At 41.4% G+C, this 23,955-nt stretch overlaps 1 protein-coding gene across 2 annotated transcripts in view; it reads right to left on the bottom strand.

Moving 5' to 3' along the window:
• Positions 1 to 673: 673 nt before the first annotated feature.
• Ap1s3 (adaptor-related protein complex AP-1, sigma 3) overlaps positions 674 to 23,955 on the bottom strand; it is a 65,150-nt gene continuing 41,868 nt past the window's right edge. The window contains exons 2-6 of one of the 2 annotated variants that reach the window (XR_373542.2): positions 18,912 to 19,090; positions 17,487 to 17,595; positions 8,008 to 8,145; positions 6,706 to 6,897; positions 674 to 3,007 (exon numbers count right to left, since the gene is read on the bottom strand). Coding sequence is in view for 1 of the 2 variants with exons in the window: in NM_183027.2 (NP_898848.1) it covers positions 2,972 to 3,007; positions 8,008 to 8,145; positions 17,487 to 17,595; positions 18,912 to 19,090 (462 nt within the window). In the remaining variant the exon portion in view is untranslated. The remainder of the gene's footprint in view (positions 3,008 to 6,705; positions 6,898 to 8,007; positions 8,146 to 17,486; positions 17,596 to 18,911; positions 19,091 to 23,955) is intronic. The other variant, NM_183027.2, reaches the window with a different exon arrangement.

Below are 23,955 nucleotides of genomic sequence, written 5' to 3' on the forward strand. Positions count from 1 at the left end.
GCATTGTTGATATATCCAGTCTCAAGGCACACTGTCTATGCACAGTTTTACCCAGCTTTACTAGCTTTGTAGTAAGTCAAAACAGGGTTGAAACAAGGTAATGACCATCCATTTACACATTGCCGGAAATGTGTCACTGGCTCCCTTTACATATCCCAGAACATCTGAATGTATTGTATCAAAATCTGCAGGAACCATGTAGAGAGATATACCAGCATTTATCAATGTGTTTATTGAAGAAGCCTTGGCGAGGTGAAATTTAATGCCACTCATTAATGATGTTTTATTGGTTTGATAATAAGCATCTTGGAGGAATTTTTAGGTTTCAAAGCATGGTCTATTGGTTGAAAGCTTTACTATTGTTTTAAGAGATTTCAAGATGAGAAGATTCATTCACTTTATTATTAAAAAATGTCTTTACATTTGTTAATGAAAGTAATGAAAGATTGATTGCTTTTTCAACCTCTGGTAAGGAAATCCTGTTTCCCACACTGTGAGGGACTGGTGGAACATCAGGAGGAGGAAAGAAAGGGATATTATATTCTTTTCCTAGGCACTGCCTGCCACCTTGAGAGTCTCTTCTTATTGGTAAGTAGCAAGAAATTCTGAAGAGATTTTACCATAAACCAAGGTTGGAATTGCAAGAATCAAACAGTCATGAAGGCACTCCAAGTTCAACATTAACATATCTTTAACCTTTTATTTGGGTGTTTTATACAAATTCACTATTGTTTTTTTCCTTTCACTTGGTAATTTTTCTTACAATCTTATGATAATAAAGAAAACACACATAATGGTTTTCCACTAAAAGCCATGTAAGCTGTTCCCCACATCCCCTGAATTTACTCACATAAGTAATGATCACTTTCTATGAGTACCTTGACAGGAAGAATTCTTGTGCAACCTAGACAAGATCAACTATGGAATTATCCAGAATGTAAGTACCCAAGGAGCTAAAGGGATCTTCAACCCTATAGGTGGAACAACATTATGAACTAACCAGTACCCCTGAGCTCTTGACTCTAGCTGCATATGTATCAAAAGATGGCCTAGTCGGCCATCACTGGAAAGAGAGGCCCATTGGACACGCAGACTTTGTGTGCCCCGGTACAGGGGAACGCCAGGGCCAAAGGGGGGGAGTGGGTGGGTAGGGGAGTGGGGGTGGGTGGGTAAGGGGGACTTTTGGTATAGCATTGGAAATGTAAATGAGCTAAATACCTAATAAAAAATGGAAAAAAAAAAAAAAAACAGAATGTAAGTAGTACATTTAGTGAAGCCCAAAAGACACTTTCCTCCGAAGTTACAGAAAGTTCAGTTTTACAAAGATGCTTGAAAAACAAAGACCTTTACCAAACTTTTTAAAAAAGTTAATGCACAAAACTGAAGACTGCTGAAACAAAGATGTTCAGAAAGAACAAGCCACCAAAATTATATTAATTTGAAGATAAATCAGCTATTAAAAGCCCAGTTATTAGCTCATATGCAATCTGAATTATTGCTTTTAAATAAATGGTTATTCTAAGGAATGGGTCCATCTGTCTGTCTGTTCTTCTCTGGTCTTGCCATCTTCCCTTAAGTATGTCTGATGAGATGAACCAAAGATGACAACCACATTCTCTAAGGGTCCACTGTATGAGATCTCCCTATTGTCTTAACCACAGAAGTCCTAGCACTCAGGTACAACGGCCACCAAACCTCAACACTTACATGGAGAACACATATACAAAACTGCAGCCAGAGACACCTCGAAGAAATGCTACAATACAGGCAGCTTCCTACTTCATGTCTGAGCAGACTCAGTACCCAGCTATGCAGAACTTCTGTTTTGGAAGCGTGAAGGTAACATGGTCACAGCAATTACAGTCAGCAAAAATATTTTTCTGGGAAAGAGGAGAGAGAGAGAGAGAGAGAGAGAGAGAGAGAGAGAGAGAGAGAGAGGGAGGGAGGGAGGGAGGGAGGGAGGGAGGGAGGAAGGAAGGAAGGAAGGAAGGAAGGAAGGAAGGAAGGAAGGAAGGAAGGGAGGGAGTCACCTCCCATGAAGAGTACAATGAAATACACATAACTTAAGGAAGCCTTAAAGATTCATCTTACATTAAAATATGTTTTAAAGGCTCACAAGGAATGAGATATCTGAAAATAAAGTATCTAATATCATTTGTATCTCATGTTCACAATTATTGCTATATAAATGTTGCCATAGCTCTTCCTCTCAGGATTATGGTAAAAGCAGGAGATGCTGTAACATTTCATCTCCAGATCTCTGGAAACCTTAATAAATATATAGTTTGTAGAAACCACAACCTTACTGAAATGTCCCTTATATTTAATTGAAAGTAAAAAACTTGATCTAGCACCTTCTAAGACATCAAAATCTCTTATGAAGTTTTATCCCAATTCTTAAAAAAAAAATATTGAATTCAAGACATTAAAGTCATATACATTGTATCTGACCTGAAATTATAGTAGCATTGAACATGTTAAAAATATCTAAGCATCATGTATGAAATCTGAGCTATTAACATAAACTTAATTTATGTACACTTTTAAACATTTAGGAAAGGCATTCATTATATAAAATATACTTTACATTCAAAATTGTGTGTTATCACAAAGCAGTTGTCAGTCTACAGGTAGAAGATCAAATGGCAACAAAAAGGATCATATTGCAACCAATATTTGAAATTACCTTAAAAGTACCACAAGGGCTTAAAACACAGCAAGGAGCTATTCAATCTGCAGCAATTATGTGAAACACCTAGAGCCCCAGTGAGTATTGATACACAGTATAATACAGACATGTAGCAACCATAAGGACATATGCTAACAACTTTAAGTTTTGCTAGCTAACACAGAATCCCTTTAAGTAGTTTTTGGCATGGTGCCAGAGGCCGTGCGGAGACTGGATGCAAGGAGTTGCTTGTTTGTAGGTTCACAGCATGGAGCGCTCAGAATCTTCAAGTAGACTGTACACTTAAAACGTGGGCTTGTTCATGTATTCTTCCATTGTCTGAAAGAGAACAGTGACTAAGAGCAATATTCCCTTCAAGCCATAGGCGTTAGCAGACCATGATTTGTTTTTCATTCTTTTTGATTCATTTTGCAAGATTGAAAAAAAATTCAAAAACATACAGAGACATAAACATTTGCACTCTGCTGAAGGCGACTCTACAAGTTTGAATATCATTTGTCTACATGTACACATGGTTGTAAATGTATCACTTTTAATTGAAAAGGGCTAAGCTTGACCAGGCAGTGGATGTTTGAGAAGAGAGATGTTGGAATGGGGAGACACCACTACAGATTTAAAGTTCATGTGTCTAAAATGGTTGTGAGGACTGCATGTAGGTGTGTGTGTGTGTGTGTGTGTGCGCACGCGCGCGCACGCACACGGGCTATAGAAGCCCCAAGTAGACAATGTAGCATATACATTGTTTTCTATACTGTGCAGAACCTCTTCATTAAACCTATTGCCCAATCAGAGGGGATAAACATGTCATGAGTCTGGAGGATTTCTGCCATGCTTTTTGGAAGAGAGTTTCTCCAAAGCATCCAGACGCTCTTTCAGTTACTAAATTTGCTAATAAGCCCCAGCGTTTTACTTTCCTGTCTTCATCTTTTAAGTGTTTGTACCTCCTGGTTACAAGTAGAATTCCACAGTGGCACTGCAAACTCCGTCTTACTGAACTAGGTGCACATGTGTGAAAAACCATGGTCCAGTTTATATCAATGAGGGGAAGAAGGGAACAGCAAATTATCCTTAGACAATACCTTAAGTCACTATGAGTCACTGTCAACTTGCTTAGCAATCAATGCTTAAATATCCACCCCAACACGTGTGCCACCTTTGAACATCCCAGAAGAGAGTGACAGCGTAGGCCAAAGAGATCAAGGCTAGTGGCCAACAAGATTGTCTAGAGCAGCAAAACCTGTGACCACACAAGGATCACACACCAGATATCCTGCCTATCATATATTCATATTATTCATAACAGTAGTAAAATTATAGTAGTGAATAATAATTTGATGGTTGAGAGGTCACCACAACATTAGGGACTGTGATAAAGAGCCACAGCATTAGAAAGTTTGGTAACCACTCATCTAGAGGATGCCCAAATCAGAAATCAGGGTTTTTAACTGCTTCCTGTGTCTCCTTAGAATTCCAGTGTAGCACTGCTGAAATTATTTACACTTAGTCAGCCATACTTCCTCCAAAGCTTGTCAGCCTCCTAACTGAGCACTGGTCAAGAAAAGCCCATACCGCAAGGCATCTACTCAGGATCTCCTCTTGAATATTCCATCCTTTTCTTCTAACTTGACTGGGGTGTCAAAACTGACCCACAGCCTACGTGGGTTTTGTAGGGCTTATTAAATGCATCCCCATTTAGAAAGATCCAAAACAAATCAAGTCTAAACTTCATTTAGAGTAAGAGATGACAGCACATTATCAACGTTAAAAGATGACAAACTCTAGAAGACTAGCATGGTCTATTTGTTTGATATTCTAAGCTTATATGTGCTGCAGCTATATAGTCTTTGCAGTTAAAATGCCTCACTTTTGCAAATTTGACTAAAAGGAATTGACTATATGAACACATTGCCTGGCTGGCCCTTTCAGGCTGTTTGTACTTTGATGAGGTGGACACAGGACATGAAGTGGACACCTCACAGACTCGAGGATCCACTGGACTCACGGCCTGAACCCTGCCCTACCTGCCCTGTCTGAGTCCTGCTATCACTTTGGGAGCGCGAAGAAGCAATGTAAGGGTTTGTTGTTTTCTTGAATTTGCCACTAAAAAGGCTTGGAACTGACTTAAAACTGAAACAGTGTCAAATCTTTGTCCGCCCATGCCTTCATGAGAGTCTGCCTAGAGTCAGATCTTGGGACCCACAACATGGCGGTACACATTTGTGCCTCATAAACAGTCACTCGCTGTAGTTTTGGTTTATGCTTTGAAGGCTGAAGTGTTGGGGCTCGCCAAGCAGTACCCCATGAATCCACTTGTGTGTATGTGATGGCCTACTGCTTGAACTTCATTCGACCTTTCCCTGATTTTTTGTTTTGTTTTGGTTTTGTTTGTTTGTTTGTTTTTGTTTTTTCAAGACAGGGTTTCTCTGTGTAGCTCTGGCTGTCCTGGAACTCACTATGTAGACCAGGCTGGCCTCGAACTCAGAAATCCGCCTGCCTCTGCCTCTCAAGTGCTGGGATTAAAGGTGTGCGCCACCACTGCCCGGCTCGACCCTCCCCTCTGGACAGGTTATTGTCTGTAAAGATTATCCCCTAATGGCTGCCCCCACCTGGTAACCTTGAGAATTACAACATCTTTGCTTCTAACTTTATAAGACCACTCACATTGAAGCTCCCCCCTCCCATATAAATCACCCTCAAGCAATTAGACTTTCTAGATTATCAACATCTAACCTGAAGACACTCAGATTAAGCTTTGAGACTATTGGGTCTTCTTAGTAAATATGTGAAAATAACTTTTGTTTTCCTCCCCTGCCCTAAGAAACCTTTACTAAGTGTAATTGGGGAGATGGGGGGAGGGGGAGTTCTAAGAGCTACTTTAGGGTTTTTAGTTGTTCTAAAGTAGTGTTTCTCAAACTTTAGAGGTCACATATCAGATATTTAAATTATGATTTATAATGGTAACAAAATTATAGTTATGAAGTACTAACAAAATAATTTATTTTATGGCTGGGGGGAGGGGGGAGGTCACCATAACATGAGGAACTGTATTTAAAGGTCACACAGCATTAGGAAGTTTGAGAGCCACTGTTCTAAAGGGAAAACAATGTTATAATGGCCTTTCTCAGCCTCTAGTAACCTCTAGTGCTTATTAGAACATATTTGTTCTTGAAGGTCAAGAAATAATGGGGCAGTCTTTCTCTTTTATACAATGTTAACATTTCCCCCTACACATTTCATACTCCCTAAAGCAGAACAGGCATGCAAAGTCAACTTCTCAACTTCCTCCCATCCCCAATGTTCCTTGACATCACTGGAGGGGTCCCGGAGCTCATGAGGACACTAGTGACACTCTCATTTGGCCGGCTCTGTTTATTTAACAAGTGACATTTAAGGACAGCCAGAACTTTGCCTGCTCACTGAGGCACAATGTTTAACCCAGGGTCTCTGAGGAAACTTTTCACAGGAAACCTTTCACACTGTCCATTCAATCACCAGGGACAGGAACCAACCAATTAGTGCCTTACTGTAAAAGGGCTCACTTCTAAAATGCCTGGTCCCAAGATTTAAATGGATCTAGAAACACAGATTCACTGAAAGCTCATGAAAACCTGTTTCCTGCAGTTAGGGGACTTGGAAATAGCCTAGGTGTGTCTTGGTCTCAATTCATGAAACTTTAATTACTGAAGTGCCAAAGACCCTGTGGAAAATCTGCCTCTTCTATAAGGAGCTTCCATCTTAAAGACCAAGAGGAGAGTCTCAGGAACAACCCCCACTTGCTACTCCCTGCTTCTCCATCCCAGCAGATTTTAATAAATACTCTTTAGTGGAATTTCCAAACCATCTTCAGTACCTCATAAAATCCCCCTTCTTGTGGCATTTGAAAAAGTCAAGTAAGTCTCAGAGAGGTTCAGTGCATTTCTTTGAGGGGACAACACATCTGGCGATAAATGCATTGGCCTGACAAACACCGAGCTGCTTATGGGAGCCCGCCCTTAGCTTCCTTCATTTGCACTCACCTGAGGATGGAGTCCCTCCATGGGCAGAAGTAAGTAATCAGCTCACAGTACTGCCAAGACAGTTGCTGGGAAATCATGCCTAATGTCTTATTAACTTAACCAGTCTCTTATTTCCAAATAGCAGGAAGAATGACTTTAGCACCAATTTTAAAAGGGTACTTTATAATTCTTGAAATCCTCTTGACTCTTGACCTGTTATGAAAACAGGAAGATGGAAAAACCCACTGAGGCCAGGGGTGGTACATGACTGTCATCCCAGCAAATTGGGAGGGAGAGGCAGGAGGATTGTGAGTTCAAACCCAGCCTGAGTTACATAATAAGACTTTGTCTTGATAGAGAAAACAAACAAACAAACAAACAACCAGTAGAATGGAACAGACAGGGAAAAAGAAATGTCCCTTTTCCCACTGATATTGTTGGAGAGGTGGGACAGAATTTAGGCACCCGGAAACATGCTTGGTTTAGGACTAAATCATTTAGTCTAGACTAAATTAACAGGTAAGTTTGATATCTTTTAGAAGGCAAGGGTTGACAGAACACAGTGCTCTTTTTGACTGTCCTTGTAGGAGCTAATGCAGATTATGTTCCCCTATTAGGTCTGATTCAAATCTGGGATGCTTCTAAAAAGAAAAGTTCCAGAATATTTCTGAGCAACCACAGGATCAGGAGGAGTACCAAGCACAGGATCAGGAGGAGTACCAAGCCCAGGCTTCAGGGCCCATTTATACCTCTGCAATCCGGCTACCCGTGCTCCTGATCTATTCATGCAAACAAGAGCGCACAGACCTAAGGCCTTCCCAAGAGAGGTGGGAAATTTCAATTAAAATGACAAATGCCATCTCTAATATATCCAGCAAATGAAATAACTACGTGCTGCTGTTCTTCCTTCCCAGAGCAGAGCAGACATTTTAATGAAAGTCTTTTTATACATCTCATAAAATTACATTTGCAAAGAATAGCACCAAGCATTTCATACACTTCAGAGGGTCAGGTATTTTCAGACCCTGAAGTTCAGCCAAACAGGACAAGCAAAGGTTCAGGACCAAACCGTGAGGGTCCAAAGCTCTGTTTCATATTTATTAACTATGAAAATGAGCCGAACATTTCACAGCAAGTCTCTATTCATTCACTAAAAAACAGGCTAACACCTAGTTAGAATTGCTGAAAAAATTAAGTAAGCTAATACATGCAAATTGTTTAAAGTGGACGCTATGCTCAGAACAAAATGTGGGTGCAGTCCTCAGTGTTAACTATATTATAATTAGTGCTGGAATTACCCCAGGCATAGAAAACCATACTGACCTCTTGTAACATATCAGAGTCTTCAATGGCCTTGACTGCTGTTTTCTTGGATGTTTCCTGAATTTCTCCACCTATTATAAACTCATCAAGGATAAAATATGCCTTTTCAAAATTAAAGATAATATCCAGCTCACAGACCTGGTAAGAAAAAAAACAAACAAACAAACAAAGTTTTGATAAATTTGCAGTAGAATCAGGAGAGGCATCTGCCACCATCTCCAGCTTTTCCAATATTGCCATTCAATTCAGGTGATATCCAAACACAAAATACCACATAACAGTTCAAGGACATAAAGATGGGAGCAGAGAATTCTAGACCTTAGCAAAGGTAAAAACCAAATCCTATTAAAGTAGCTCATGCCTTTAGATAATAAGGTTTGCGGTGGTTTGAAAGAGAAATGTCCCCCATAGTCTCAAGTATTTGAATACTTGGTCACCAGCAGGTGGCGCTTGGGGTGGTTTTGGAGCATTTGAGGTTACAGCCTTGCTAAAGGAAGCAGGTCAGCAGCAGCAGGCATTGGCGTTTATAGCCTCATCCCTCTCCCGGTTCATACTCTGCAGATCTCTGCTTCCTTTCTGAGATCGAGATGTGATCCCTCAGTTTCTTGCTCCTGCCACGCTAGCATGCCTCCCCTGCCTTTATGAATGCCTCTGGAACTAGAAATCAAAAGAAACTGCTCTCAATAAGTTGCTTTTGGTCACAGTATTTCAGCAGCAATGGAAAAGTAACTAATGCAATGTTTTGTGTTGTAACGGAAAATAAGAGACTCCACAGGGGAGGGAGACCTCTAGGTGCTGTGCTCACACACACAAGCAGAAACTTGGTCCCTGATGCTCTTTAAGTGTAAGTCCAGAACCTCAATTCTCCTGCACTCAGGTCTCACGATCTTGGCTGTCAGGTTAGTGAACTGCCAGTTTTTGAATGTGTCAAACTTACCTGTTAAGACTCCTAAAAACTTCCTGCAAGCCCTGCTCTAAGGGATGAGTGGGTCTGGATCAGGTCTACAAACCTGTACTGTGAGCAGATTCCCATATGACACTGAAGCTTCAAGTTATCAAAACTGCACATTAACTGGGGTCAAAGACCAACAGAGAGACTGACAGGTCTCGATATACAAGTAAAGCCATCCTTGTATGGACGCTTCAACCCAAGAATGCTTCTATGATGTTCTTGCTGTCCTCCACACTGCTTACTCCACAAGTCACTAGAAACTGACTCTTGTGCACCCACATCCTATCTGCCCAACTGAAGCTGCTTTCTTTAAACCATCTAGCTGAAAGTCCCCCATCTTTCTTTGAGCTCACCTCAGAAGTATCTGATACCCTTGTCAATCTGTTTCTTTTTTCTTTTCTTTCTTTCTTTCTTTCTTTCTTTCTTTCTTTCTTTCTTTCTTTCTTTCTTTCTTTCTTTCTTTCTTTCTTTTTTTAACATTTATTTACTATATAACACTAGCTGTCTTCAGACACACCAGAAGAGGAAATCGGATCCCATGATAGATGGTTGTGAGCCACCATGTGACTACTGGGAACTGAACTCAGGACCTCTGGAAGAGCAGTCAGTGTGCTTAACTCCTGAGCCATCTTTCTAGCCCCTGCCAATCTGTTTCTTGATGACAAGATTTCTTCTTCCTTGCTCACTTAAGCTTAGCTGTGTCATTGAACAGTCCTCCTCTGGCACTGAAGACTCCTTCTCAGACCTTCTGGATGGTTCTGTTTTACTCCTCCTGCTCTACCCTGTGTTTGATGAGGTCAAGGATTCAAGATAGATTTTAATTCTCCCATGTGCATAGAGGATTCCACATTGCCAACCCTACCTCTCTGCTTTCCTCTGCCTGACTTTATCACCTGCCACAGTCACACAAGCTACCAGCCACCATGTTTGATCATGACCATACCCTGTCACATGCCAGCAAGAATTGAGTCATTCCTTTAAATCCCTTCCTTTTATTCTCCTACTGACAAAATCATATAAATCTCTCAATGCAGAAGGAATTTTTGAAAATCCCTACCTAAGATAAACAAAATGAAAAACAAACTATAAAACCAAGAGTGGTGGCACACATCTTTAACCCCAGTACGCAGAAGGCAGAGGCAAGTGGATCTCTGTGAGTTCAAGGCCAGCCTATTCTACATTCATATTCAAGAGTTCAAAAAACCAAAACAGAAAAACAAACAAAACATCAGCAAAATAATAAACAATTCACAGACAAAGCAAGATGGGGGAGGGTAATAAATGTCTAATAATACCAGTAACTCCAAGAAGTCAAGAGAAAGGCAAACTGAACCCATAGCCACAGGAAATTCAGTGCCAATATCCATTGCTAGTAATGGTATGAATAAGTACATACACTCCCTATCAGTGGAATTTACAAATCTTGTATGCCATTTTTGGTTGACTGGTCAAATTGTAGAGTCTGTTAATTTTGAATGCAAAAATGCTTGCACCTGCATATGGTCGAAGTGGTGAACTGGTAAAGGCACGTGCCACAGAAGCCTGACTGTAACAGGGCCCCAGGCATTTGCATAACTGACATTACAAGATAGAAGTACCATTCAGGCCATAAAAGCCAGCATGTAGACAGGAACACTTGCCAAAATGAAAACAAAGACCTAATCTACCACAGTCCATAGCTGTGGGAAAACCTTGCTTTTTGGCATTTGTCATTCTGCTTCTGGATAACACTCCAAAGTTGTCCTCTGACTTCCACATGTGCAATAGATCTTTCATGCACTGGTATACATACATATAAATCACAGACACACACACACATACAGACACAGACAGACACAGACAGACACACACACATACACACACACCAGGGACATATTCATACACATAGGTAATAATAATAAGTAATAATAATAATAATAATAATTACCTAAGAATATTTTTTTTAATTCCTGGACCCAACAGTTCCATAAGAGGCTTAGCTGCATGATATATAAAATCAATGTCCAACAAGACACATAAGGAACACTGGTTATGGGGGACTCATTTATAAGAATAAATGAGAACAATCTAAAGTTTGTTCATAAAGAACTGTTCAAGTCATGCATGTACATCTCTATAATGGCATAGGTATTGTATGTATCTATGTACAGTTTAAAAAGAATAGGGTAAGCCGGGCAGTGGTGGCGCACACCTCTAATCCCAGCATCTGAGAGACAGAGGCAGGCGGATTTCTGAGTTTGAGGCCAGCCTGGTCTACAGAGTGAGTTCCAGGACAGCCAGGGCTACACAGAGAAACCCTGTCTCCAAAAAAACAAAAAACAAACAAACAAATAGGGCAGTTTTACATTGAAAGACGTAGAAAAATCTCTAGCAGGCTTATAAGGAGAATAATAAAGTTATAGAAAAATATGCATACTGCAATCAATTTGTTTAAGTTTAAAAGATTATATGTTTAGAAGGGTATATAAATGCATTTTAAAAATAATTTTGAGGGGCTGGAGAGATGGCTCAGCAGTTAAGATAACTGACAGCCCTTCCCGAGGTCCTGAGTTCAATTCCCATCTGTAATAGGATGTGGTGGCCTCTTCTGGTGTGTCTGAAGATAGCTACAGTGTACTCATATACATTAAATAAATAAATCTTTAAAAAAAACATTTTTGAACAATATGAACAGAAAGAAATTACAGTAAATTAGACATCCATGTACAAGAAAGTACCAGAAGAAATCAGTTACCAGAGGCCAAGTGAGGCAGAAGGCGGGGGTTAGAGTAGCAGCGGCAGAGAAAGCTCAGCATTCCAGGCAGGCACAGACTAGAAAGCCAAGCAGACAGGAGTCTTGTTAAGATGAGCCGTCAACAGAGCCCTGCCAGGTAACCTGACAAACAACCCTACAAATCCACTAGGAACCTCCCTCCAGCCACCTATCCCCAGACCTAAAGTCTTCTTCAACAGGCATGCGACAAACAAATATATGCAGAACTGTATATGAATGTTTAATGTGTGTGTGTGTGTGTGTGTGTGCACCCATCAAGTGATAAACATTTCATCTTCCTTCACAGTCTATGTAATAACCAAGAAACCTTTCTTTGCCATTTACCCCCATGTATGTCGATTCTAGCATACAACTTACAAATGGCAAAAAGAGAGAGAGAGAGAGAGAGAGAGAGAGAGAGAGAGAGAGACTATTTCATTTTATTTTATACTTCCTGAATTTTTTGTTTGTTTGTTTTGTTTTACTATGGTATGGCTTAAAGCTCTTCTCTTACAGCAGAATATTTACTACTGTGGTACTGTTTCTGACAGTTCATCAACTAAATCCTTTCAAGTAAAGTCTAAGAAGCACCTGCCCTTGAACTCCTCTTAAAGGAAATACATGAAGTTTCAAGTTACACAAAGGAAATGTTTCAGATAGTAAGAAATACAACAGAGTTAGACATGAAAACCAACTACAATGCAACATAGGACGAACAATCAATAGTTGATACACTGCTCCTAACCACTGTCTTTACTCTCACAGTAGTCCAAGTAGTGCCAATGTGTTTGTTTATCAGCATTTTTAGTGTCATATTCTCATCAGTGAGATGGAGATTCATGAAGGTCTGAAATCTTGGGCCTGGTTACTAAGTGAGCAGACACCAGGGTCAAGACACTTAATGTCCCTCCTCTCACAACAGAAAATTTTCCTAGGTCAGATTCAAAAGCTTCCTGGGACAGAAGCATCTACCCATTCAAAATACATCAATCAAAATTCATGCTGCAGTGCAGAATGTAAATATGGCAAATATCTAAATCCCTTTATCTACTGCGAGACCCTGAGGCATTTCTTCTTAGCATCTGTAAATTGGGGTTAATGCTACTTACTGAAGATTGAAAGATTAACTGTTCAATCCTTGATAATCTCCTTAGAATTGAAAGGCACTATAAAATACATCACTCAAATTAGGAAACAGATTTTGATCTATCTTTCTTCAAAATACAGTACTTTTCAAGGTATAACTTTCCCCTTGCATAATATAAGGGCAGAATTCAAAGAAATCTTTGGTATTAGCATGAGAGGAAAATAAATCCAAAGAGAAATATCTTATTTCTGGATGGTATCAATGAGGATCAGTCCCAGACGTCTTTGGTCATCACTGTTAACTAATAAGAATTGAACACCTATCGGGCATAGAGCCCTGAAGTGCTCTTAGCTTAATGAAAAAAATCATCGAATGTTTTAGTGAATTAAAATTTTGATTCATAGCGAAGCTAGAGCTTCTAGAGGTGTGCCAGAATTGGGTGGAGAATCAATGCCAGAGATTCTGAACCTTTGCATTCTCTCTCAACCTAGATACTGGTGGAGATGTCTTCAGGTTCTTTTAAGAAATGATGTGGTCTGAAATATCTGGTTGAATTTCAGTTAAGCACAGAGAGATCAAATTCAGCCTCAAGTCACATGAGTGAAGTTGGTTTAAACCACAGAAACAGGTCAAACCAGAGTCCAGAAATGAGGAAGAGAGAGAAGCGCACACAAAAGCTCAGAATTCAAGAAACACCTTCAGGCCCTTTGCAAAAAGCCCCATCTGCAGTTCATTTCAAAGGAGAGCACCAGAAATGTCAGAATTCATTAGACTAAAAGAACTCATGAAGTTAAGCAATCCCGTGTTTTAAAACATTCTATTATATATGCACTGCTTTGAAAGAAAAAAAAAAAAAACTTACTGAGGCAGGAAGGCTTGGTGCTACTTTCTTATTATTCCTGAATATTGGCAATAACTGAAATCTCCCAAGCAATATGTTATAACATCATTTATATGGGAAAGAAGAGGGAGAAAATTCATTTAGAAGCCCACCTAATACTTGCTATTGTGAAGCCTGTTGAAAAAAAAAAAAGAAGAAAAGCTGGGTGTGGTAGCACATGCCTTTAATCCCACAAAAGGCAGGAGGATCTCTGAATTCAAGGCCAATCTAATCTAGAAAACGATTTTTAGGACTGCCAAGGCTATACAGAGAGACTCTATCTTGGAAACTAACCCCCTCCACACTGTTCAAAAAAAAAAAAAAGCAAGTAAGACACAATCAATGCTGGGCAGTGGTGGCGCACACCTTTAATCCCAGCACTTGGGAGGCAGAGGCAGATGGATTTCTGAGTTCAAGACCAGCCTGGTCTACAGAGTGAGTTCCAGGACAGCCAGGGCTACACAGAGAAACCCTGTCTCGAACCCCCTCCCCAAAATAAATAAATAAATAAATAAATAAATAAATACACAATCAATAATTCAATGATTAAAATGCCACCTGTTCAGTTTCAGAGAAAGATGCTATTCAGGTATTAAAAACAAGGACATCATGAATTTTGCAGGCAAATGGATGGAACTAAAAAATATCATCCTGAGTGAGGTAACCCAGATCCAAGATGACATACACACTATATATACTCACTGATAAGTGGATATTAGCCATGAATTACAGAATACCCATGATACACTCCACAGACCCAAAGAAGTTAAATGAAGGAAGGCCCAAGTAAGGATGCTGAAATCCCACTTAGAAGGGGAAATAAAATAGTCATGGGAGGCAGAGGGAGGAAGGGAGGGAGGGAGGGAGGGACATGGACAGGAGATGGGTGAGGAGGGGAATAAAGGGGTTGAATCAGGATCAGGTGTGGAAAGAGACAGAAGAGGCCTAGGGGCCAGGAGAATGAATGGAAATCTGAAGCTGGCAGGGGTGGGGAGTTGGGAGGCATTTCTAGAACATGACAGAAACCTGAGATGGGTGAGGCTTCCAGGAATCAATGCAGGTGACCTTAGCTAAGATGCATAGCAGTGGGGATGTGGAATCTGAAGAGGCCACCTCCTATAAGCAGGCAGAACCCCCAATGTTGGCATAAAAACACTAACCCACCCAGAAAACTTTCAATCCAAACATTGTCCTGTCTACAAGAAATGCAGGGATGGGAATGGAGCAGAGATTGAGGGAATGGTCAACCAATAATTGGTCCAACTTGAGACCCATGCCATGGGCAAGTACCAATCCCTAACACTATTAATGATACTCTGTTATGCTGGCAGACAGATGCATGGTGTCCTGTGAGAGGCTCCACCCAGCAGCTGGCTCAGATATAGATAGCCACAGCAAACATTGGATGAAGGACAGGGACTGTCATAGAAGAGTTGGGAGAAGTATTGAAGGCCCTGAAGAGAATGGGAACTCCACAGGAAGACCAACAGTGTCAACTAACCTGGACCCCTTGGGAGCTCTCAGAGACTGAGCCACCAACCAAAGAGCATACACAAACTAGACAGAGGTCCCCTGCATATTTGTAGCAGAGCTCCCTTGTCCTGCCTCAACAGGAGAGGATGTACCCAATCCTGCAGAGACTTGATGCACCAGGGTACGGGGATACCCAGGGGGGTCCCCTGCCCTCTCAGAGGCAAAAGGAAGGAGGAGTGGAGGAGGGACTCTGTGGAAGGGAACCCGGGAGGGAGGGACAACATCATTTAGGCTGTAAATAAATAAATAAATAAATTTGGAATAAATATGTAGAAAGCATAAAAACTCCCAGTCAAAAGAGGGGGAAAAATCTTGTGGAAGCAGATTCTCCAGCGTTGCTTGATAAATGCCTATGACCACAGGGATGTGCTGAGGACGTTGCTGGAGGAACCTTTTCCAGCTCTGATGGCTGTCTTTCCTGCATCAGTGTATTTTCTCAGTGTCTAGATGGCATTTGTTAAAATCTGGCCCAGAGGTATTAACAGGGGTACTGCGGTGTGGGCAGGGGGTCAAAGGTCATGACCTCAGGGAAGGGCCAGGTTTACACTGCACCAGCTCTTGCACCCGGTGGGATGCTCTAAGCTACTGCTTCATCTGGAGTGTGGGTATGGACAGGAGTACAAAGGAAAGAACACAGCAAGGGCAAGGAGTGGTCTGTTATCACTACTCTGAAAGTTTGTATTAGAACCCACGAGGTGTGGAGTTTTTTGGTGATGAGGAGAAATGTCCCACCTAGGTCTTTACCGAGAAGCAAAGAAGGGTAGAGGGGTAGAAATGGTCAAATAAGACGCTAAAAGTAAAACCTCAAGTACATCAGCTGCATTAGTGCGCTGCTGGTTCTGTGTCAACCTGACACAAGCTGGAGTCATCAGAGACACAGGAGCCTCAGCTGAGGAAATGCCTCCGTGAGATCCAGTCGGAAGGCATTGTTTTCACTAGTGGCCAATGGGGAAGGGCCCAGCCCATTGTGAGTGGTGCTGTCCTTGAGCTGGTGGTCCGAGGTTGAGTAAGAAAGTAGACTAAGCAAGCCAGAGCATCAGCTCCTGCCCCCAGGGCCCCGTCCTGTCCTGTGTGAGTTCCCGCCCTGACCTCCTTCAATAATGAACAGCGATGTCCATGTAAGCCTAGTAAACCTTTGCTCTCCGAGTCGTTTCTAGGTCACTGTGTTTCGTTGTAGCAACAGGAGTCCTAAAACAGCTAGTGAGGTGGGAGTGAAGGAGATGAGCTTTAAGTTTACATTGAAGAGTCAGGTAGGTTCTAGTAATAGGCAAGGAAAGGCAAAAGGACCCTATCCTTTGCATTGAAGGATTCTAGGAAATAGCAAATTCCGACCACCAGACACAGCTGATTTGCAAAAGATGGGCAATAAATAGCCCTTGGAGATAAGGTCAGTGAAGATCATCACCGGGGAAGCAAAGAAGAGTCACTTGGCAAGATTCTTAGAAAGAATCCACAGATATACTAGGCAGGTGGGAAAAGGGACACAGCATTTAGAAGATGAGAAGGGGGGGCGGTCAGGAGAAGAGGAAAATCAAAGTGGGGCCTCCCGATATAGCAGAAAGCAATGTCATAGCAAAGAACTGGGGGAAGGGATTTAATGGATGAATAATGATGAATAAAAGTCCAGTGCTGCAGAGGCAAAGTAGGTTAGGACTTAAGAACCGTGAATGGTGCAGAGCTGTATAGAGGACTCAGTGGTGACCATGTGACCCCCTTGGAGTGGTAAGAAGGGGCCCCACTGCAAGCTGGCCGGGAGGGAATGAGTCTGAAGATGGAAGCAGCCGTGAGAGATGACCGCCTCTGTTCCTGAAGTAAATGCAAGTGAGCTTTTGGAATAGCAACTCAGAAGGGACTGGACTGGGGACATTGTTTGTGTTGTTATTGGATGTTGTTGTTGTTGTTATTCCTTGTGCACTAATAATATTGTAACTTTAAACAATGCCAGAGAAAGAACAAAATATCAAACAGAAAAGAAATGGCAAAGCCAGTAAAGGAGTAAGGGACCAGAGATCATTCACAATTAAATTCAAGTTCCCTGAAACAAAGTCTTTGCAATGTGAAGGTAAAGATACGCCCACATCTTTTGGAGTGGTTCATATTCTAAGAAATACAGGTAGGGAGGAATCCGGCAATTCTGAACCAAGGTGAGCCAGCACCATCCTTGGTACAATGCAAGTGATAATTTAGACTTGAGAGAGAAAAAAGGAATACAGCAGATGAGCAAAAGTAAGAACCGAGATGGACGCTGACTCTAACGGGCCAGGAGGACACTTACATTTCCAAAGTATTTATCCAGCAACTCCACATAACGATGAACAATCTCTAGTGTCAAGAGCTCATTGTCTTGATTTTCTATTGCACAGCAAAAATATAAACTAGCATACCTTGAAAAGAAAAAAAAAAAAAAAGGAAAAGCAAAATTGAATGAGACAATAAATAAGCCAAAGTGGGTTTTCCCTATGGGCGTGCATTCTCCTGCTGTTTCTAGAGATTCTCCACACACAAGAATAAATCATGGCTCATGGCACCCACTACACTCCTCCAATAGAAACTAGAGTGTATAAAGACACTGCAGCGCTTAGATAACATCTGTTAATCTCGTCAACAGACGCTCTCAATAGAACTTGACCTTGAAGAGCCACACTCAGAGGCCTGGTCCTTTGGTCTGTGGTAATCAGGGTGCTTGATCAAGCTCCTCTCCAGTTTGTACTTTGTCTCTAATACACAATCCCTCAGCAGTGCTCTCGGGGACCCACCCTCCTGTATCTGCCTTTCCACGGTGATTTAGTTTATGTCTCTCACCTTCGGCTACAGAAGCTGTGGCTTTGCCAAAGCACTCCCTGGTAGTGGACTCCATTCAATACCAGCCCATCCACGCTACTTTTTGCCTACTGCTCTTTAAAAACATTCTCTGCACTTCCAGTGTACATTTCCCATTTTGGCAACTGTAGTTTGATGAAGGACATGGGGTTAGGCTGGCTATGTCCATGTCCTAACTTGGGCATCCATTACCTGAGTCTTCATTGAAAAGCTGGCTTTACCTCTCAAGCCTCTCTCATTTATCAGTTAGGATTCCTCGCTGGAAGGGGCTCACCACTTCACACAGGTGCATCAAAAGAAATATAGGCACCAAAGGAAGAAAGAGCTGGACTGCAGTCCTGGCTCTCCTGATTATCATTCACCTACTGCGACTAGGTAGTAATTACTTACACTGTGCGTCCTCAGTTCACCCATCTACAAATATGAACAACTGCAGTATGAACAATCCATTGGAAACGGTTCCCTTTCCTCTATCACAGTTATTTGCATTTTCCCATTGCATCTGTTACTAGGTGAATATATGTGGTTTGCTTTTAAAAAATGTGCTTCTTGAATATATGAATATAACTTGTCTCGTTTGTTTGCTGCTGTATCGACAGCCATTGATGCTGGAAATGTAATGGTGCTTACAAAATGTTACCAAGCACCTGCGTGCAAATTCAGCACATGCCTTAAGCATTCAGAATCCATCTAACACCCAGAAGCTGACACATGTCGATGGAGATCTTCACTAGCGCTCACTCTTTGCTGCACATACTTAAGACTCCAATCATGAAAGATTTCAGAAAGCGCTGAGATTGGTATTGCAATCTAAAATGTTCAGAACTAAGATGGAGCAATGCGATCACGAAAAGCTTGGTTCTCATGAAGTTACTCACACCTTTTATAAACAAGTTTCAGCTCCTTCCAGTCAATGAAGCTGCTGGTCCTGTGCCCACGAGAGAGGACGGTCTGGATGATGTCGCGGGTGATCTTCTTCCTCTCCTTGTCAGGGAGTGTGGTGTACCATTTCTGCAGCCGCAGCTTCCCTTGTCGACTGAAGAGCAAGATGAAATGTATCTAGAAGAAAAAGGCACAGAGAAGCCCCCAGTGTTCACTCAGCCAAGTCACTGCATAGATCGGGGTGTCTCGGTGCTGGGTGGAGCCAGGTATGTACGCTGGGAGGATATTTACCTGCCTGAGAATGATCCCATCTGAGAAATTACATTTACCCACCAGAAGCATGGACTGTCACAATGAAACCTTACTTCTGTTCCAGAAGACCATGTTTTAATAATAATAATAATAATAATTCTTCAAGGGTTGTAAGTTCATTAAGAGTCAAAATGTATCAGAGGAAGTAGTGGGGCTCTGTGATACAAATTCTTCTTTGACAAGTAAAACAAGAAAAGTGTTTGCATGGTGGAAGGATTTACTTAAGAGTTACAGTCTTCCATGTTCCATTTCATAGCTGTGAAAACATAGGAATGGGGAGAGTGGAAAGGGAAGGTGATTTTAAACAAAAATAGTAAAGATTTAAAAAGAGAGGAGCAGGGGGAGGAGGAGAATGAGGAGGAGGAGGAGGAGGAAGCAAGGAGAAAAGAGCACAAGAAAGAACAAAAGGACCAAACCTAAGCATGAAAGCTCAATGCCCTGTGTGGCCCCCACAGCTCTGCCATTTCCCATCTCAGGCGTGGATTGCCTCCTCAGCATGGCAGATGAGACAGTGTAGACAGTGAGTTGGCTGCACTAGGAAGTCGCCTCACTTTGTTTCCAAATCAGTTTTGATATGTGTATTCAAAATGAAATTTTGTATTTTCATAAATTTTAAAGAACCTTAAATGGAGGATGACAATCTAAGTTCAGGACCTTAGGTGTAGAGCAGACCTCATTTACAAAGACTGTCAAGTAGCCCAGTTGTTTATTTTATAAAAGATCACATTTTCTCAGCCTATCATATTAGAAGATAAGAATTAAAGTCATGATTGATTGATTGATTGATTGATTGATTATTGATTAAAAATAAATGAGAACGTGGAGCTGGAGAGATGACCCCGTGATTAGGAGCACTTGCTGCTCTTGCAGAAGACTTGAATTTGGTTTTCCAAGCACCCACACGGTGGCGCACAACCACCCATAACTCTGCTTCCAGGAATGCAATGCCCTCTCCTGAACTTCTGAGGGCATCAGGCACTCATGTGATACACACACATACATACATACATACATACATACATACATACATACATACATACATGCAGGCAAAACACACTTACACATAAAATAAAATCAATAAATCTAAAAATAACTTAGAAATTAAATGCATCACTGCAATTAATACTTGTGAGTACTCCAAAGACATAGGCTCCAAACCAAGAATAACAACAGTTAAAAATAAATACAAACACACCAAACAAACAAACAGTCTGGTCATTTTGCTGTAGAGCTTTCTCTTCTAATGACACTGCACAGACCTAAGAGGTCACAGGAGGTTATATCTGAAGTCAATAGACACCAGGATATTCCTTTGGAACTTCCTCTAACTTAAAGAATTTGTGGGCTCTTTTGGTAATTAATTTTATCTATTATTAGCACATATGCGCCTCTTTCTCTTTGTCTCTGTTTGGACTATGTCTGTTAGTGAATGTGAGTGTGTGTGTGTGTTGGGGGGAGTTGGCTCACACAGCATACTTATCGAGACAAACAACTTCACGGAGTTGAGTCTCTCCTTTACCTTTGCGTGGGTTCCAGGGATGGAGCTTGGGTGATGGCCACCAGGCTAGTGCAGCAAGGGCTTGCACAGACTTTTCCCTTTTCCTTTTCCTTTTCCTTTTCCTTTTCCTTTCCCTTTCCCTTTCCCTTTTCCTTTTCCTTTCCTTTCCTTTCCTTCTTTGTTTTTTAAGTAAAGTAAATGTAGTTTGTTTGTTTTTAAGTGACAACAAACTCCTGATCTGGAGGGCAGACATCACAGAGCGTGAAAACAACTAAAACTCCTGCTCAGTAAACACCACTCTAAACCCAGGATGTTCTCAGAGCACTGCATTTTGACACCAGGGAGATAGGTGGCTCCATGAGTATTGGCACTTCCCACTAACCCCAGCCATCTGGGCTCTACCCTCAGGACTCACACAGTAAAAGAAGAAGAGAACCAAGTTCTGAAAGTTATTCTCTCAAACAGAAAAGAACACTCGCTTCATTACCTTAAATACTATTTCCTGTTAGATAGGTATAAGCAATTCAGGAATGCGCACAGTCAGTCTTTCCTAGCAACCATACTTGCATGGGTACTTTTGCCTCTCATCCTGGTTAAGTTTTATTATCAACCTGACACAACCTAGTGTCAAATGGGAGGAGGGAATCTCCTTTAAAGAGTCGCCTCAATTAGATTGGTCTATTGGTGGTGTCTGAAATTGTCTTGACAGATTGAGTGCGGAGAGCCCAGTCTACTGTGGGTAACACAATTCCTAGAAAGGTGGACCTGCAGTGTATAAGAAAGCTAGCTGAGCCGATAAACGAACTGGTAAACAGCATTCTTCTATACTTCCTGCCATGTATCTATGCCCTGACTTCCCTCAGTGATGAGTTATGGACTGGAAATGTGAGCTGAAGCAAACTCTTTCCTTCCCCAAGTTGGTCTTGGCTAGAGTGTTTTCTCACAGAGACAGAGACAATGTAGAATACCATTCTAACAGTATAAAATCGGATGTCTCTAAAATGTAAAATAACAAATCTATCTATCTAACTAGCTAGCTAGCTAGCTAGCTAGCTAGCTAGCTCACTACCTATCTATCTATCTGAAGACAGTGCACAGCTCAGGATGTGAAGAACAAGGCTCAGTTGGGGATTACCACCAGATGAGACTGTTCAATCCCAAGTCTAGCAAATGGTCATATTTCTGTTAGAGAGATCAAATCTACAAAATCAGAGGGTGTTTGCTCTCATTTCCTATGAGAAATATTACTGTCATCCCATCTAGCCTACATCTTTTCTGCTTTGACATAAACAGTTTCTCCTGATTTTATCACAGAACACACACAAAGACTGTCCCACTAGCCTTAGAGTATTAACAAACTGTTCACATAGTTAGAACAGCCCTGCAAGCTTCCCTCAGCCATTTCCTTCCAGAAGAGACACTCTGGGTTTACCATTCACTTATCTAGTTGCTGCTCTCATAATTCTTAGTCTAGAGAGCCCCTTGGGATTCTCCATAGACTAAGTGTTACTGTCAACCCAGATTAGGTCTGAGTTTCTATGGGCTGTAACTATTGGAGTGGCGGCTTCCCCTCCACCTTTTCCTTGTTGAATAAATATCTCAGAATGAATTGTCTATGTTAGCATGGATCAATAATCTAGAACAATGAACAAGGACTATTTTAAAAACCCAACAATAAATTCAAAGTGAAAGAATAAAAATAACGTGTACACACACACCACACACAAAAGGTTCATGTGAAATACAAAACTACGATCCCTGTTCAAAAGAAACAATGGATCCGTTCAAGTGTACCTACAGGGTATGCACAGCTGCAATGCATAAGCCATGGTTAGAAGCCTTGGTCCTGGCCAGTTCTGTGATTTGTGTTGGCGACCCTATTTCCTCCTTAGAGTTAACCTCAGGGGTTGGGCAAGCTAGCAGCATGAACTGCAGTGATTTTGCAAGCTTATTGCTTCCTACAACCTAATTTTATCTAATTTATTGATACAGTCATTCAGGGCACATTTGGCTAATTCATTTCAAGAGGTTAATCAAACAGTTTTGTATTAGCATTATCTTGACCCAAAAGAAAGAAAGAAAGAAAGAAAGAAAGAAAGAAAGAAAGAAAGAAAGAAAGAAAGAAAGAAAGAAAGAAAGGAAGGAAGGAAGGAAGGAAGGAAGGAAGGAAGAAAGGAAGAAAGAAAGAAAGAAAGAAAGAAAGAAAGAAAGAAAGAAAGAAAGAAAGAAAGAAAGAAAGAAAGAAAGACAAATGAAGGGGTTTCTTCTTTCAGTATTTGTAGCCAATTTGGATTTGATACCCAAAAGAAACTTCAGCTGACTTCAGAAAGCAAGACCTAACCACACCACCAACAATGTCACTGGGAGGAAAGAAAGAAGAGAGATTAGTAACATTCTCCCTGCATAAACTACAATAAAGTGTGGTGACCAGAGTCTTCTACATCTGACCTAGTGTTTAGCCTGGGTTATCCCTTGATAGTCCAGAACTGTCACCTCTCTAAACTGACCCATTTTTAGGAGTCTAGTTTGGGCACAGATGGTCTCTCAAATGCAAAGATGAATTGTCAGATAATTCAAGTATTCCTTGTCTTCAGAGTCCACTAGAGTAACACTTGACCCCTCTGGGCAACCCCAGAACTTAGATAGTTTTAGGTGTTTTCTTGTGACAGATCTTCATGCAGGGACAAAATTCAGCCACCAGAGATTTGAGGGAAACATGAAGCAGACTAGGGCCAAGCCATATGTTCTGTGACTTTGAACCAGGGTTGTCATCTTACTTCTAGTTCACTATGTGTCAGAAAGGCTTCTCATAGCAGCATCTAGTTCTTCATGATTGCAACATTACCAGCTCTTCACTTCCATTTGTGAACTGAACCCATGACTAGCTTCTAAGACAAAAGGCAACCAGGGCTTCCCCTGGCCTGGGCATTTTTGTACCACGAGCACCGTTATCCAGATTTCAGGATGTGAGCCACAGTATAAATGCTCAGAACGTGTTCCTCTAACTCAGTCAACCAGATAGGCCCTTCCTCTGACGACCCTGGTCACATGGCTGATCACTTACACAGCACTGTGCCTTTGAGCTTCCTTTATAGCACCTCTGCAAATTCTCAGCCCAGAGCAGCCCACCCGTTCCTATCTTCCTTCTATTTAGAGATGTCAGATATACTGGGGAAAAATCCTAAAGGACTTCTAAGACTGGCACTACCATGATTGTCTGATCAGCCAACTC

Source organism: Mus musculus, chromosome 1 (genome assembly GCF_000001635.26).
Source record: "Mus musculus strain C57BL/6J chromosome 1, GRCm38.p6 C57BL/6J".
NCBI lineage: Eukaryota > Metazoa > Chordata > Mammalia > Rodentia > Muridae > Mus > Mus musculus.